The 17730-nt window shown below is 46.7% G+C and overlaps 1 protein-coding gene across 3 annotated transcripts in view; it reads right to left on the bottom strand.

Moving 5' to 3' along the window:
- smg5 (SMG5 nonsense mediated mRNA decay factor) overlaps nucleotides 1-17730 on the bottom strand; it is an 83577-nt gene that overhangs the window by 22995 nt on the left and 42852 nt on the right. For all 3 annotated transcript variants that reach the window (XR_011889762.1, XM_072283619.1, XM_072283633.1), the window contains exons 11-16: nucleotides 17371-17508; nucleotides 16511-17149; nucleotides 12421-12590; nucleotides 9986-10061; nucleotides 6969-7144; nucleotides 932-1090 (exon numbers count right to left, since the gene is read on the bottom strand). Coding sequence is in view for 2 of the 3 variants with exons in the window: in XM_072283619.1 (XP_072139720.1) it covers nucleotides 932-1090; nucleotides 6969-7144; nucleotides 9986-10061; nucleotides 12421-12590; nucleotides 16511-17149; nucleotides 17371-17508 (1358 nt within the window). In the remaining variant the exon portion in view is untranslated. The remainder of the gene's footprint in view (nucleotides 1-931; nucleotides 1091-6968; nucleotides 7145-9985; nucleotides 10062-12420; nucleotides 12591-16510; nucleotides 17150-17370; nucleotides 17509-17730) is intronic.

The raw sequence follows: 17730 nt of genomic DNA, 5'->3' as shown, positions 1-17730 counted from the left end.
GCAGGATCGACAAAGGAGAAGTGGTACACGATTTTCAAAAGGCTTTCGACAAGGTGCCGCACATGAGGCTGCTTAGCAGGATAAGAGCCCATGGTATTACAGGAAAGATGTTAGCATGGATAAAGCAGTGGCTGATTGGCAAAAGACCGAGAATGGGAATAAAAGGAGCCTTTTCTGGTCGGCTGCCGGTGACTAGTGGTGTTCCACAGGGTCCATGTTAGGACTGTTTCTTTTTACATTAAATGTCAATGACCTGGATGATGGATTTGATGGCTTTGTTGCAAAGTTTGCGGATGATACAAAAATAGGTGGAGGGGCAGGTAGATATGAGGAAGCAGAGAGGCTACGTAAGGACTTGGATAGATTATGAGAATGGGCAAAGAAGTGGCAGATAGAACAGAGTGTCAGGAAGTATATGGTCATGCACTTTGGTAGAAGAAATAAAAGGGTAATTGGGAGCACGGCACTGCTCCGAACAGGCAGCCTGCAGTGGAGAACAAAGAACTCCTTCCAACAGGCAGCTTGCAGAGGGGAGTGCAGACCTGCGTACAACAGCCAAGCTGCACGGTGTTGTTTGCAAGGGCAGCCTGCAGTGGGGAGCACAGTGCTGCTTCCGACAGGCAACTTGCATCGGAGTGCACAGCGCTGCTTCTAATGGGCAGCTTCCAGCAGAGAGCACAGCGTGTGTACAGCAGCACAGCTGCAGTGTACACAACACCAGCTGAAATCACAGCCTCAAGCAGTGGCTCATTATTCAGAACTGCGCTTTCAGCAAGGAGCATGGCACTGCATACGACAGGCAGCTTGCAGCAGAGTGCACAGTGCGATGTACGCTGGGCAGCTTGTAGCTAGGACCATGGCACTGCGCACAGCAGAACAGGGGTAGTGTACAGGACACTAGCTGTGATTACAGCCTCAGGTCGCAGCTCACCATTCGAAACTGGGCTTGCGTCTGCTCCATCAGCGTCTCCTCTTCACACTGACTGATGCTGATGAAGATCCCCAGTTCCCGGTTGTACTGCAGAACGTTCTTCTGGAGACGTGTGAGGAAGTGGCCAAAGCTTCGGATGCAGCAGACACGGACCACGGACTGTAATGGATGGAGAGAGATGAGGGAGAAAGTGGGAGGTGGAAAGGAGACAGCCTCACCCACCCACCCAACCCGACATAGTGTGACAGTGGTTCCACTCCAGCTCAAAGGCTAACTCACTGGTTTTGGGGGTGGTGCCCAGCCCACGTGGCACAGACAGGAACGGTAACACCTACAATGCAACCCCGAGAAAACACAATATCCTGGAGTTCAGATCCAACAATAAACCAAGTATGTGTGCATCTCCTGCTCTTCAATGATGTCAAAATATATTCAGCATTATATTCACTAACTACACTACATTATCCTAAGTATATCCTATAATATATTCACCTAAATATAAAATTACATCATGATTTAGTAAATATTTTGTAGGAGGTTAAGTATAAATTTATTTGGCGATATATTTGTTCAACATTACATTATATTCCACAGCATCTTTGCTAAATATTACACTATATTAATATATATTTCAGCAAATATATTATGGAATATATTTAGTATAAATATACTTTCCCAACATAGTCACTACATGTTACACTTCACTAAATATCGGGCGCCACAGTAGCGCAGTTGTCAGCATGACACTATCCCAGCTCACAGCATCAAGTTCTATTCCGACATCAACTGTAGAGTCTATACATCCTCCCTATGGAATGTGTAGGTTTTCTCCATGTGCTCTGTTTTCCTCCCATAGTACCAGTTAGTAGGTTAATTGGTCATAGTAAATTGTCCTGTAATTAGGCCAGGATTAAATCTGGGGATTTTGGGCAGCTCAGCTCGTTGGGCCAAAGGGCCTAATCTGCACTGTATCTCAATCAATAAGTCCCATGATACATTTGCTAATTACACTATATTACTGCAATAACAAATAGCATGGATTACATTTAGTATATTTGGCAAAGTATTCACTAAATATTGCACTGTACCGTGTTTGGCAAATGCCCATCCCCCAGATTCCCTGAGTTCTGCTTTGAAAATGGCACACTCTGCTCTCAGCCCCCAGATGCTGCCTCACACACACAGTTCCACCAGCATTTCAATGACCGATCTAGACATTACCATCCCGCCATTTGTGGGAGTTTCAGTTGTCAACATAGGAGACTGCAACTCAGCCCACTGGAACCCAGAGGAGTAATGCCTTCAGTCTCGGTCCCACAACCCATCTACTTTACCTTTGGCATTTAATCCCTCTGTACCTCAGCGATATAAAGGGGTCTGCCATTAACTGTAGTATACTTTCCCTTTCATTTGATCTCCCACAGTGCAACACCTCACACACCTGGATTTTATTTTACTTTAAGATACAACATGGAACAAGCTTCCAGCCCAACAAGCCGTGCCACCCAGCAACTCCTGATTTACCCCAGCCTAATCACAGGAAAATTTTAAATGACAAATTAACCTACAAACTGATACATCTTTGGACTGTGGGAGGAAACCAGAGCACCTGCAGGAAACCCACGCACTCACAGGAAGAACGTACAAACTCCATTACAGATGATGCCAGAATTGAACTCCGAACTCTGGGATGTCCCAAGCTGTAACAGCATTGTGCTAACCACCACACTACATCTGCCTCTTTTCTGCCCATATCTGAAACTAATCTATATACCACTGTATTCTTTGATAGCCCTTTACAGTGTCCACAATTCCAACCTTATACTCAATGTAAGACCAAAGAATTGACTGTGGACTTCAGAAAGGGCAAGGTGAAGAAACACACACCAATCCTCATTGAGCAATCATCAGTGGAAAGAGTGAGCAAATTCAAGTTCCTGGGTGTCAATACCTCTGAGGATCTATCCTGGGCCCAACAAATCGATGCAGCTACAAAGGTACGACAGCAGCCATATTTCATTAGGAGTTTGAGGAAATTCGGTACATCACCAAAGACATTTGCAAATTTCTACAGATGTACCATGGAGAACATTCTAACTAGCTGCATCACTATCTGTTATGGGAGGGGAGGAGGGGCACTGCACGGGATTGAAATAAGCTTCAAAACGTTCTAAACTCGCTCAACTCCATCATGGGTACTAGACTCCCCAGCATCCAGGACATTTTCAAGGAGCAATGCCTCAAAAAGGTAGCATCCATCACCAAGGACATGCCCTCTTCTCATTACAACCTTCAGGGAGGTGGTACAGGACTGTCTGTGTAAACATACATGCTGTTGGTTGACCGTCATTTCCAATTATGAAGTAAGCTGTGCAAAAGAGGTCTATAGTGAAAAGGCCATTACGCACACATATACACACTTATGGTAATTTACAGTTTTTACTATATATTGCAATGTACTGCTGCCACACAACAAATTTCACAAAGTATGCCAGTGATATTGAACCTGATTCTGATTCTCAAACTTGGTGTCATCCACAAACATGTCAATTCACCCATCTACGTTTTCATCCAAATCACTGATATTTCAGCAAGGTAAGGGTGAAACTGTGTGTTAACCAAACAGAGCCAAGGCACTTTGTATAGAGTTTCTCTGTGATAAGCTGACAGGGACAGTGTGCAGACATGGTGCAGTCATCCAGGTTGAACACAGGTTTTGAAAACCAAACTGTGGTACAGCCTTTCTGTTCAAACCTGGGAAATGAGCATACTGAGACAAGATAAAGAAGCAAACCAAGGATTCTAGGGCAACAAATACTATTGGACAGTTTATTTTAGTAATTCTCAAATATTATTTGCCTTTAACACAGATTTAATTGGTTATTAACACCTGAATTATGATTGGTACTTAAATATGCAAATGACAGGATTCAAAAGTGCAAAGACCTTCTGTTATATCAATACAGTAGATTCTGGTTAATTGAGCCATTGGTTAATCAGGGAAGCCGCTTATTTGGGTCAACCCTTGAAGAACAAAAGCTAATTGAGAAACTTTGGGACACTATGCCACTTATTTGGGACAGGAGACTGTTGCCAAACAGTTTCTAACTAGCATCAATTGCATGTACCTTTGTGGCCATTAGGCACTACACCAGTTTTTAAATAGTGCCAGTTGTGTGTGCTTGTATTATGTTATTCATTTGGGCCAACAGACACCAGTTCAAAAAGCAGTGATTTTTGATCATTTTGGTGGTTTTTTTTAAAGAAAATGGAGGAAAGTGATGAAGATGAAACATCTGAACTTCAGCTAGTGACTACACAGGATGCCAGGAAATGTATTGATCAATTACATCACTACTTCATGACGGAAGGCAACAGAGGCAGTCCATTATTTGCACTAGGTGTCCGCACTGATTTTCCTTATTGACAATCATGCCAGCATACAGTGGGCAAATTCCTCCATTGATCACTATTAGGAACTAATACAGTTTGAAGGTACTATAGTAAATTTGATAGTGTTCTAATTTATTTATAATTATTCATAATTTGTTACTCAGGCTACGTCCACACTAGACCGGATAATTTTGAAAACGCCAGTTTTGAGTAAAAACGACAGGCGTTCACACCAAGCATTTTTCAAAATATCTCCGTCCACATTAGAATGAATATTTGGGCGAATCTCCTCCTACTGGGCATGCACAGACACACAGAAAACAAGCGAAGAGGAAACAGTATACTTGGTGCGCGTTTGTCCAGTTACAGAGTAGAAAAACTTTAAAGGAGTTGCTATTGGCTCTCGCACAGGAGGACTTAAAACTAAAAAACAAATACTGGAGCGTATGGAGGCAACCGACAGGGAGTTCATGGACAGTATGACCCGGCTGACGACGAACATTGAAAAACTGGCTAACTCTGTTGCACTAATAAAGCACCTTGTTAAATATATAAAACATGTCTGCATCAGTGTTATCTTGTATTTCTATACAATGTTACATTAGGCTGTTACACATCTATTGTCAGAGAAGTACTTGCATAAATAGGTAAACCACCTTCATACAAGCAAGGACAGAAAACAAGGCAAAGTGAGTACACTTATTTATTCAGTAAGCTATGGGTCAAAGTATTTGGTGAGTACATTTCTAACTCTTCTGGCTTCAGTCTCGTTGCTATCTGTTCTGAAATTGTTGGGTTGTGTGGGGGGTTGTGTTCAAGAAAACAACAAAATGCCACACTGCGGCCATCTGTTCCGGCACGTCATGACAGCGTTTTTAAATAGTCAAAAAAGCTCACTTTACAATTTAACTCTCATATCGTTTACACCGACTGCACATTATAACAGCCATCCAGCAGTGCTTGCGCAGTACCAAGCAGACGCAGAAAAAGTATTGTTCTGGTGTTGTCATGACAGCGTTTTTAAATCTCTCCGTTTACCCCATCCACACTACAACGTGCAACAATCGTCTTCTTCAAATTTACACACTCTGGAGAGTGTTTCAGAAAAGCCCAGTTTTTAGGGGATGAAAACGCTGTTTCAATGTGGACGGAGGGTCAAAACGAAGAGAAAAAGCTTCGTTTTCAAAATTACCCGGCGTAGTGTGGATGTAGCCTCAGTTTAATGTAAATTTGCCTTTTAAATTAATTATGTCCATGAAACGTTTGCTATTTGGGATAGCCACTTAATTGGGCCAAAGTGTACTAGTCCCGAAGCATCCCGACTAACTGGAATCTACTGTATTTGCATACAACTGGTCAATTTCTGTATAAAAACAACATTTATTTGATCCATCTACAGAGCAGTGTGGTGACAGGGTCAATTGTGCACAAATAAATGAAGTGCGATTGAGGAATGAATGCAAGTTGTCAGAGTCCAGTTAATCAATGACAACAATATATCATCACAAACAAAAGAGCCCAGCACTGATCCCCAGAGAACACCACTGGTCACAGACCTCCGGTCAGAATAACCCTTCAAACCCTTCTCTGTCATCTACGGGGCAAGCCAGTTCAGAATCCAAACTTGCAATTCACACTGGATCCCATGCATCTTTACCTCCTGAATCGTACTACCATGAGGGACCTTATCAGATGTTTTACTAAAGTCTACGCAGATAACGTTCACTGCCTTAGCCCTCATCAAACTCCTTTATCACCTCTTCAAAAACATCGATCAAGTTTATAAGGCCCTGCACAAAGTCACACCGAATGTCCCCAAGCAGGTCGTGCCTTTGCAAATATGCATGGATTGTATCTGTCAGTATTCTCTCCAATAGCTTCCCTTCCACTGACAGATAATTACCTGCAACATTAGAACATCGAACTGCATAGCACAGGAACAGACCTTCTGGCCCACAATGTTGTGCTGAACCAGTTAAATTAGTAATCAAATGGCCAACTAAACTAGTCCCTTATGCCTCCACAATGTCCATATCCTTCTATGTTCCTCTCATTCATGTACTGTACTTATCTAAATGCCTCTACCACAACAGGTAGTGCATTCAAGGCACCCCCATACCTTGCCCCTCACATCTCCTTTGAACCTACCTCCTCTCACTTTAAATTCATGCCCTCTGGTAATCCTAGGAAATAAATATTGTCTGCCTACTTTATGCCTCATAACCTTATGAACCTCTATCATATCTCCCCACAGCCTCCACCGCCCCAGAGAAAACAACCCACGTTTGTCCAACCTCTCATTATAGCAAAGGCCCTCTAATCCAGGCAGCATCCTGGTAAACCTCTTCAGCACCTTCTCCAAAGCCTCCACATTCTACCTACAACGTGGCGATCACAACGGTATGCAATACTCCAGACGTGGCCTAACTGGAGCTTTTCAAAGTTGCAACTTTGTTGAATGAAGGAACAACATTTGTTACTCTCTAGTCCTCGGAGACCTCACCTACTGCTGATGAGGACACAAAGGTCTGCCTTTCCAATCTGCTCCTCTCCCTACAGATGCACCCTGACCCACTTGGCATTGTCAGAGTTCAGCGTACATCACCAGAAGAGTATACCATGCCCACCTTCTCCGCTTCCTCACCTCTTCCAGCGTGCCTGTGGCCAAGCTGATTTGCTCTGGCCCGAGCTTCCGATGCACAGTCCGGAGAACGGGAAGGTAGCGGAGTGCCATGTCTTCGGGAAGCAGCACGACCTGGGCCAGATCTGGCTCCTCGCAGTGGCTCAGCAGCTGGGCGACCTCATCACTGACGCATATACCTGGAGATCAGTGTGGGGTATGGGTGAGGGAGAGCGCAAAGAGGACAGAGAGACCAGGGAAAACAATATATTCAGGTAAATTGCGGTACAGTAATGCAGCAGTTGGCACAACTCTTTACAACGCCAGCAGCCAGAGTTCAATTCCCGCCTCTGTCTGGAAGATTTTATGTTCTCCCCATGACTGCGTGGGCTTCCTCCGGGTGCTCTGGTTTCCTCCAATATTCCTAAAACGTACCGGTTGGGTTTAGTAAGTTGTGAGCACATTATGCTGGCGCTGGAAGTGGAGCTGCTCTTGCGAACTGCCCCCAGCACGTATTGGGACTGCGTTAGCCATTGATGCAAACAATGAATTTCACTGTATGTTTCAATATTAATGTGACAAATAAAGCTAATCTTTAAAAAAAAATTAAATCAGAGCGAGGGGGCATCCAGTGTCTGCAGCACCAGTGAACTCCATCTCAAGGTGATTCTGACCGCTCCCCACTTTCAATAACGCCATTGTGTTCCAGCCTGGTTACTGATCCTGTTTGTGGTCAACAATCAGATAACTGATCACGAGTTCAGCTTGCCTTAAACTTGATAACTGATCCCATGCTCAGTTCAGTCCTCCACCTGGTAATTACCCCCACCGTCAGCCTTCCAGCCTGTGTGCTGGGAGCTGTTCCCTGTTCATTGCTGCCCCCTTCACCCCACCTTAGTGTGAATTGATCCTGCATGCAGTCCCACCTCCAGACTGGCATTCAATCTGGTACAGTTAATAACAAGTGGATAATCATTGCAAGTGCTCATTCTGAGAGAAATAGACATTTCCCACAGCAGCCCTGTCACAGACCCCCTTCTTGGGTGGTTGACCATCCTAGCTGTCAAAGTCAATACGTGAGCCAGTACACAAGCCAGCGCAGTAGAACAAGGAGAGCAAGCTGTTGCCCATGCAGCAGACTCACCCTCTCTACGCAGCTGATGAATCCAAAGGAACGGCAGAGACCAAAACAGTTTGGCACCAGCGGCGTTACAAGAGCTGCCAGTCAGCATTGACTACCTTAGGAACTTCAGCTCTGGATTTTTCCCTCTGGGTTTACTCCTGAAGACTTCCCCATGAGTGTGCATAGCCACAAGACAGCAGAGGTTTAAAATCAGTTTTCCTTCTCCTAGATGAGCTGCCATCCATGGTTGATGAGCCCCATCTGCCTGAAGCGACTGGTTTTAAGGCATCAGTAACCCACCTTTGTCCCTTCTCCTGTCAGTAGAAACGGTTCTGCAGTTCAATGCTGACTGGCAACTCTTGCTAAGCCACACGTGAAGGCTAGGGGCTGGACTTGGTTGTCAGAGGCTATTTGAGATGCATGCCATTGACAGCATTTAATAGGTAGTGGAACCTATTATCACCAATACGCCCTCCCAGCTATGACAATCCCACACTGTGTATTAAGACTGCATTCATCAGATGTTTCATGTACACTTCCATTGCTTACTGTGCACAAGTCTTGCCTTTATCTGTTTTTCTATAGATGTTCATTGCATTTCTAGAACAAGACCTTAATAAATTAAAGGTCTTAGTTTTAAAAGAAAAAGAAAAAGTTTTAAAAGAAAAAGAGCCACCCTTGTCTTATGGAAGGGTAAAACACAGGCGGAGGATCTTTGGCCCTCAATGTCTGTGCTCAACATGATGCCAAATTAAACTAAACCTGTCTGCACAAGATCCGTGTCCCTTATATTCATATATCAATCTTGAAGCCACAAACTTCACTATCTGCTTCTACCACTACCCTGGCAAGCATTTCCAAGCACCCACACAAAGAACAGATCGAGAGATGCTGGAAATCTTCAGCAACGCAAAATGCTGGAGGAATTCAGCAGGTCAGACAGCATCTACGTTTCAGGTCGAGACTTTTCACCAGCCATGATGGCTCCACCTACCTGCCTTTTCTACCTAACCTCAATTCCCCTGCTATGCAAAAATCTAACTAACCGTGTTGTAAATATATTTAATGAGGTGGCCTCTACTGCTTCCTAGGCAGAAAATGCCACAGGTTCACCAGTCTCTGGGAAAAACTTCTCCAACCTAAATCTATTCCCCTGAATCCTGATGCTATGTCCCCAGTTGTAGTCCCACTTGCCAGTGGAAACAACTTTCAACCTCTATTTCTATAAGATTCCCATCTATAAACTTTGCTTTCAGCCTTCCCCTTCTCACCTTAAATGCACATGGTGTGGTATTTGCCATTTCTACCCTGGGAGAAAGATTCTAGTTGAAGTTCAAGTTCATTTGTCATTCAACCACACATGAATACCCATCAATAAAACCAAACTCCAGGGCCAAGGTGCGAACCACAGTACCAACAGTCACACACAGCACAAGGCACATGTAAGATAGCAAGCACATACAAGATATTAGTAAAATACAATCACACAACAAAAATACAGTCTATGAATGTTGCTGGCGTCCGCAATTGAACACAATACAGCTTGTCTTCTGCCAAGCGAACACTGGGAGGCAGCACCAACTCCAACTATCAAGTCTCCCTATCAATCTTCACCATTCCAGGGTAAATACCTCAAGTTTGTCCAACCTCTAATCCAGACAGCAAGCTGGTAAACCTCTTCTGCATCCTCCCCAAAGCTTCAACCAAAACTACACAAAATCCACGGCTTTAAAATTCCTGCCCAGGAAACCTATAAAGGCTGAATCCTCACGTGCATTCAAGGCTCAGAGAAACCACTGATCAGTCATGGAACCAAGGATTATGAAACAGGTGGGACCATGGACAAGGGGAAGTTGAAACAGACACAACGTCACTGAATAGTAAGCAGAGTGAGTTAAGCGAACTGAAGGATACACACCTGGCTCTCTCATCTTCCTTCCTTCAGGCAACATGTTCAACAGCACAGACAAGCGATTCCACAGACTCTGAGAGCTCTGCAAAAGACGGGGAGTCAGATCACACACATGCAACACGAAAGTAACTAGTTTAGTATCACAATTGGGAGACTGGGCAAAACGACTTGCAGGAAAAACACAAGGTTAATCGCAGGATTCTTAACAGTGTGGAGGAACCAAGGGATCTTGGGGTTCACATCTATAGATCCAATTTGCTGGGCAAGTCATAGGGTGCTTAAGAAAGTGTATGGTGTGTTGGCCATCATTAGTCGGGGGACTGAGTTCAAGAGATCTGAGGTAATGTTGTGGCTCTGTAAAATTTTATTTAGCCCACACTTAGACCATAAGACAATGGAGCAGAGTTAAAACATTTGGCCATTGAATCTTGGAGTATTGTGTTCAGTTCAGGTCGCCACAGTATAGGAAAGAAGTGGAAGTTTAAGAAAGGATGCAGAGGATGACATATGGATTACAGAACATGTCTTGAGGATAGGATAAATGAGCTAGGGCTTTTCTCTTTTGAGTGAGGAAAATGAGAGGTGACTTGATAGAAGTGTACAAGATAATAAAAGTCTTCGCTAAAACGAAGAGCCAGAGACTTTTTCCCAGGGTGTAAATGGCTAATAGGCGGGGACATATCTTTAAAGTGCTTGGAGGAAAGTATAGGAGCAATGTCAGAAGTAGGTTTGTTTTTAAATACACAAAAAGTTGCGAATGTGTGGAACATCCTGCCAGGGGTCATGGTGGATATACTAGGGACATTTAAGGCCAGGGGTGCAGTGTTAGCTGGAGCGCGTCTGGCACCTCTAAGAAAAAGCCAAAATAAACAAGAATTGATTAGATGCCGCCCAAGGTGATTTGAGTATCTCAGAAACTGATCTCCTGGGATTTTTTACACACAACACACTCTGGAGTTTACAAAGAATGGTGCCCAAAAACAAAAAAACATCCAACGAGTGGATTTAACAAGATGCTTTCACTCACAGAACAGCCACTCGCTGGATTTCTTTTTTTTTGTTGTTGTTTTTGGCACTATTCTTTGTAAACTCCAAAGTTTGTGTGCGTAAAAATCCCAGGAGATCAGAGGTTTCTGAGATACTCAATTCAGCCTGGGCGGCACCTAATTAATTAGCTTGTTTATTTCGGCTTTTTTCTTAGAGGTGCCGGATGCACTCCGGCTAGCACTGCACCACTGTTTAAGACCCTCTTTAATAGGCGCAATGACAAAAGAAAAATAGAGGGCTATGTGGGAGGGAAGAGTTAAATTGATAGTAAAGTAGATCAAAGGGTTGGTACATTATAATGGGCCGAGGGCCTGCAATGTCCTGTACTGTTCTACGTAGAGATGATGGGACCCAGCGAGCAAGGGACTGCACATTTAATTAACCCCGCCAGGAACTCCTATTGCTCACTAGTACTTCATCAGAGGGATGGTGCAGGAGGCAAGACATGGGGTCAAACAGGAAGGTGTCCTGCAGAGCCAGGGGTCTGGAGTATGGAGGGAGTCCATAGTTCAGGGCCCAAATAGCTAAAGGAAGAGAAAAGCAGGGGAAGAATACAGGGAAAAGGGAACTGCAGAAATTGACAGCCAGATGGCAGAAAGGAGATTGGGCTGATCTCCACTGGTAGTGATAGGGGGTGGACATCTCCTTTCCACTAGCAGATGGAGGGAATTCTAGAGAACTTAACAAAAGAAGGTCACGTTGAAAGCCCATTCAAAAGCAGTGGTTCTACCGACCAACAAGCCCTCAGCCCTAAGGGGGGGCAGAGGGGAGCCGAAGGGGGCGGTTCGGGGGTGCGGGGGGGGGGAGCCGAAGGGGGCGGGTGGGGGGTGCGGGGGGAGAGCCGAAGGGGGCGGGTGGGGGGTGCGGGGGGAGAGCCGAAGGGGGCGGGTGGGGGGTGCGGGGGGAGAGCCGAAGGGGGCGGGTGGGGGGTGCGGGGGGGAGCCAAAGGGGGCGGGGGGGTGCGGAGGGGAGCCAAAGGGGGCGGGGGGGGTGCGGAGGGGAGCCAAAGGGGGCGGGGGGGTGCGGAGGGGAGCCAAAGGGGGCGGAGGGGGTGCGGAGGGGAGCCAAAGGGGGCGGGGGGGGTGCGGAGGGGAGCCAAAGGGGGCGGGGGGGGTGCGGAGGGGAGCCAAAGGGGGCGGGGGGGGTGCGGAGGGGAGCCAAAGGGGGCAGGGGGGTGTGGAGGGGAGCCAAAGGGGGCGGGGGGGGTGCGGAGGGGAGCCAAAGGGGGCGAGGGGGTGCAGATGGGAGCCGAAGGGGGATGAGGCGGTGCAGAGAGGAGCCAAAGGGAGGAGGTGCGGAGGCGAGCCAAAGAGGGAGAGAGGGGCGGAATTAGGAAGTGAGAGGATGGGGGTAGGCTTGGTTGGGGATGTCGCTCTGGCCTGGAGGTCCCACACCTGTGCACACATGAGGATGATGTCGGTGTTGTTGCGCAGCCAATCCAACAGGACCTTAACAGTGGTCAGCAGCCCCTCGTGGGATAGGATCTCCAGCTTCTCCAGAGGCGTCTTCTCCCTCCGAAGTGACTTGTTGCTGGCATCACTGGCCTCTGAGTCCGAGCCTGTGTCTGCAGAGGGGACAAAACATTAGCCAAGGCAAACAGGCACAATCCTGGAATCCAGTTTTCTGCTGTGGAGTCAGCATGTAAGGGATTAGCAAGAACCACTCTCTCTACAAGACAGGGGAACACAGTAGCGCAGAGGGAGAAAGAGTTCCCACATCAAGACCATAAGACATAGGAGCAGAATTAGGACATTTGGCCCATCGAGTCTGATCTGCCACTCCCCCCCCCAACCCCCTCATTCTTCTACACTCCAGTGAGTAGAGGCCCAAAGACATCAAATGGTCCTTGTATGTTAACTCTTTCATTCCTGGAATCATCTCGTGAACCTCCGCTGGACCCTCTTCAATGCCAGTACATCTTTTCATCGGCAAGGAGCCCAGAACAACTCACAATACTCCAAGTGTGGTTTGACCAATGCCCATTAAATCCTCATCATTATATCATTGATCCTTTCAAAATGAAAGTTGATACTACATTTGCACTGACTCAGCCTGCAAAAAAAAACAAGAGAACAGCAACAGGCCAGCAGACCAGCATTCTCAGAGAACCCTGCACTTACCTGTCAAACATCCCAGAGCCCGTGAATTCCTTTCAATAGCACGTTCACTGGGAGCATAGTGGTGAATCACAAACAACAAGGTCGCAAATGGCAACTTACTGACAACTGCTTTTCAGAGAGTAAAAATAGCTTTCTTTGTCACATGTACATTGAAATGCATTGCTTGCTTCATCAAGCAACAGTCCAAGGATGAGCTAGGGGCACACTTCCAGCGCCAACATAGCATGCCCACAACTTACTAGCTCTAACCCATAGACTTTGGAATGTGGAACTGTAACAGGCCCTTCTAGCCCAATGAGCCCACACCCATGTGACAAATTAACCTACTAACCAGTAAGTCTTTGGACTGTGGGAGGAAACAGGAGAACCCAGAGGAAACCGGAGAACCCAGAGGAAACTCATGCAGTTACGAGGAGAAGGGACAAACTCCTTCCGGTCAGTAACAGGAACTGAACCCTGATTGCTGCCGCAGCAAAGTGTTGCACTAACTGCTAAGCTACCCTGCTGCCTGATGTTGGGGCGGATATAAAGGACAAGATGTTAAGGAGACCACCGCAGTTGTTCTCTAAAATGAGACTCCTGAAATCCTGTCTGAGCAGCCGAGAGGCAAGGGGTTTTACTTTAACCATGTCTAAAGGACAGTATGGGTCCTCCTCAGGTCAGCCACCATGAACTGTGTCGCAAGTCCTGTCTGTGGCCATCAAACTTCACAACTCCTCCCTTGGAGGGTCAGACACCCTGAGCCAATAGGTTGGTCCTGGACTTATTTCCTGGCACAATTTACATATTACTATTTAACTATTTATGGCTTTATTACTATTTAATTATTTATGGTGCAACTGTAACGAAAACCAATTTCCCCCAGGATCAATAAAGTACGACCACGACTAAGTACAAAGGGTGGTACAATAAAGGCATCCGTTAGTCTTATGAGACCATGGATCTGTGCCTGGAAAGTCTTCACTCTCTAGGGTGCAGGCCTGGGCAAGGTTGTATGGAAGACCAGCAGTTGCCCATGCTGCAAGTCTCCCCTCTCCATGACACCAATGTTGTCCAAGGGAAGGGCACAAGGACCCATACAGCTTGGCACCAGGGTCGCCGCAGAGCAATGTGTGATTAAGTGCCTTGCTCAAGGACACAACACGTTCCATCGGCTGCGGCTCGAACTCACGACCTTCAGGTAGCTAGTCCAATGCCTTAACCATTTGGCCACGTGCCCACACGTGGTACAGTAGCGTAGCAGTTAACAGAATGCTTTACAGAGATTGGGTTACACTTCCCACTGCCATCTGTAAGGAGTTTGTATGTTCTCCTGTGATCCTGTAGGTTTCTACCGGGTGCTCTGTTTTCTTCCCACATTTCAAAGATGTAGGTTAGCGTTAGTAAATTGTGGGCATGCTATGTTGGTACCAGAAGCATGGCAACACTTGTGGGCTGCCCCCAGCACTGTATTGCTCATCGACGCAAACAACGCATTTCACTGTTTTGCTGATTTGATGTACCTGTGACAAACAAAGCTAATCTTTAATCCAATTAGTCCACAAGCAGGAAATGCTGCCTTGAAGGGATCAAATGTTAATTTAATAATCCACATGGGGATGGGGATCAGAGTGAGGGGCCTTCAGAACAAGATGATCAGCAAGAAATCAAACAGGGATCTGGGAATATAGGTCCATAATTTCCTGAAAGTGACATCAAAGGCAGACAGGATCGTATAGAGAGCTTTTAGCACATCGGCTACTGGCCTTCATAAATCAGAGTACTGAGTACAGGAGTTGCAAACTTATGTTGAAGTTGTACAAAACATCAAAGAGGCAAAATTTGTATTGTATGCAGTTCCTAATGGGAAGGTATCAATAAGCCTGAAAGAGTAGAGAAAATTTACAAGGATGTTGCTGGGACTTAGGACCTTGAGTTGTAGGGAAAGGTTGAATAGGTTTGGATTTGATTCCCTGGGGCACAGAATAATAAGGAGATTTGATAGGGGTATACAAAATTATGAGGGGTATAGATAAGGTGAATGCAAGCAGGCTTTTTCCACTGAGGTTAAGTGAGACTAGAACTAGAGGTCATAGGCTAAGGGTGAAAGGGGAAATATTTAAGAGGAACATGCTGCCAGCGAAAGTGGTGGATGCGGGTTTGATTGCAACATTTAAGAGAAATTCAGATTGGAGGGGTGTGGGAGGTTGGTCAACAGGACAGCGGAATAGATTTGGTACAGACTAGATGGGCCAAAGGACCTGTTTCTATGCTGTTGTGCCACAGAACTCTTAATTCATTGCTTCTATCACTTTCCACGTCAATGCCCATGATATCTCAAGGCCACTTATAGGCACTAAAGTAATTCTGGTGACCTCTGTAAAGCAGGGCACATGCACAACAGCAGGGTGACAAAGGAGGCATTTGGCATGCTCTCCTTCAACTGTCAGGGTACTGAGTATAGAGCTGGGATATTATGCTGCAGTTGTATGCCATTTGTGATTAAAGCATTGGTCACCCTGTTATGGGAAATAAGTGGTTAAACTGGAAAGATTTACCAGAATGTTGTCTGGACTTGTGGAACTGAGCTACAAGGAGTGGCTGCGTACAATGGACTTTATTCCCAGGAGTATAGGAGACAGAGGGGTGAAATTATAGAGGTATACAAGATCATGAGGGGCACAGACAGTGTGAAAGCACACAGTCTTTTTCACAGAGAGGGATGCTAAAAAAAAAACAAGTGATTAAAAAAGAGCAGCACAGCGATTAGCACAGCACTATTACAGCTTGGGAAGTCAGATATTGTACAATCGTGGCGTCCTCTGATAGGAGTTTGTACATCCTCCCCGTGGAATGCTTGAGTTTCCCCCGGGTGCTCCAGTTTCCTCCCACAGTCCAAAGATGAACCGGTGGGTAAGTTAATTGGTCTTTGTAGATTACCCTATGATAAAGGCTAGGGGTTCAATCAGGGGTTTCTGGGCAGTACGGCTCAAAGGTCCAAAAGTGTCTGTATCTCTAACTAAATAAATCAGAGGTGAAAGGGCAATGTCTTCACACAAAGGGTGGTGCGTATTTGGAATGAGCCGCCAGAAATAATGGTTGAGGCAGACACATTAGGAGCATTTAAAAGCCATCTCGAAAAGTGCATGGATAGAAGAGGTCAAGATCAGAATCCGGTTTAATATCAGTGATATGTTGTGAAAATTTTTTTTGTTGGATGGCTATGTGCAATCTAGCTCACTGGGCAATACGGTCAGCATGGAAGAGCTAGACTCGCAGACTCTGCTCGGTTGTTATGGATTAAAGGAAAGATACTGGCAAGAGAGCATAGAACACATCTGTGCTGTGCCAGGGGAGGTTTTGCCCCAGGCCGAGGGAAGCTTACCGTGTTCAGTCACCCCGGGGCTCTGGAGGACGCCATTGGCACAGGGTTTCTCCTGCTGTGTGGCAGGGGCTTGGTCCTCCACTGGAGGTCTAACCATCATATTGCTGAAGGTGGGGGCCAGGCGGAAGCACCTCTTGGGCTGGAACATCTGGGAGGACAGGGCCTGGAGGTTGCTGGCGATGGTGGCGTCGTTGGCAGTGCCAGGCCCATTGGTCGGCGGCTCAGAGACATCGGGGGAACGGGCAGGGAGAGGGCCGGTTTCACCTCCCCTGCCAGGACCCCGGGGCCCTTCCTCGATGTCCTCCAGATCAGAGCGGGACTCTTGACTATTCATGTCGGAGTCAGACTCCAGATCGAAGGCCGCCTCGGCCTCCTCATCCTCCTCCTCCTCCTCCTCTTCATCCGTCTTATCAGAGCCGGAGTCAGAATGCTCGCTCTCCTTGGCCGAATCCTCGCTGGGGTCCGAATCAAAGCCCTCACTCAGGTCGCTCTCGTCGGCCTTCTGCCGCAGCCGCCGCCGTCGCAGCTGCCACATCCGTGAATACTTCCGGCCCTTGGGCTTGCCATCCGGCTCCACTGGTCCATTCAGTACCTCGGGCTCTGGGCCCCTCGATGGCGCCTCCTTCACCTCCGTTTCATCTGGGGGTTGGGGAGGGGAGAGAATAGAAAAAAACAGGGTCAGGCAATCATAGCCCCCTTGGCTGAAAGCAGGAACGTCACAGGAATGTGTTGAGAGGGGCAGAGAGGGTGGAGGGAAGGAGGACTGGGGTGGGGAGGGGGAGAGAAGGGGGGGTGTGGGTGGAACCGACTGAACCGGGACTCCCTCGACAGAGATGGGAACAGATAGGAACACAAGTTACCTATGTGCTCGGGGTGCAAGGAAGGAACAGCATTGTCGCCATCTTCCAGCTCCGCCTGCAGCCGAATGTTGACGTGGTTCACCAGGTGGGAGAAGAGGGCTAGAGTGAAGGCGATGGCTGCACTGTACTGCTTCAGGCCTGCAACACACATGACAACAGTTGGTGAACTACTGTTCTCACCCCCAACACCCCCACCCCATGGGACACAGAGGCAGCGTGCACAGGCACAGCTCAAACGTGAGTTTTTCCAGTAATATTCACCAACATTCTCCTGCAATCACTCATCCACAGAACCAGATAAAGCACCGGCACATAGCCATGGTGGCAGGAATGCAAAGATCAGAATTAGGTTTAATATCA

The sequence above is a fragment of the Mobula birostris genome, chromosome 2 (genome assembly GCF_030028105.1).
Source record: "Mobula birostris isolate sMobBir1 chromosome 2, sMobBir1.hap1, whole genome shotgun sequence".
Lineage (NCBI taxonomy): Eukaryota > Metazoa > Chordata > Chondrichthyes > Myliobatiformes > Myliobatidae > Mobula > Mobula birostris.
The sequence above is the reverse complement of the archived record's forward strand: the minus strand, read 5'-3'. Positions and strand labels throughout refer to the sequence as shown.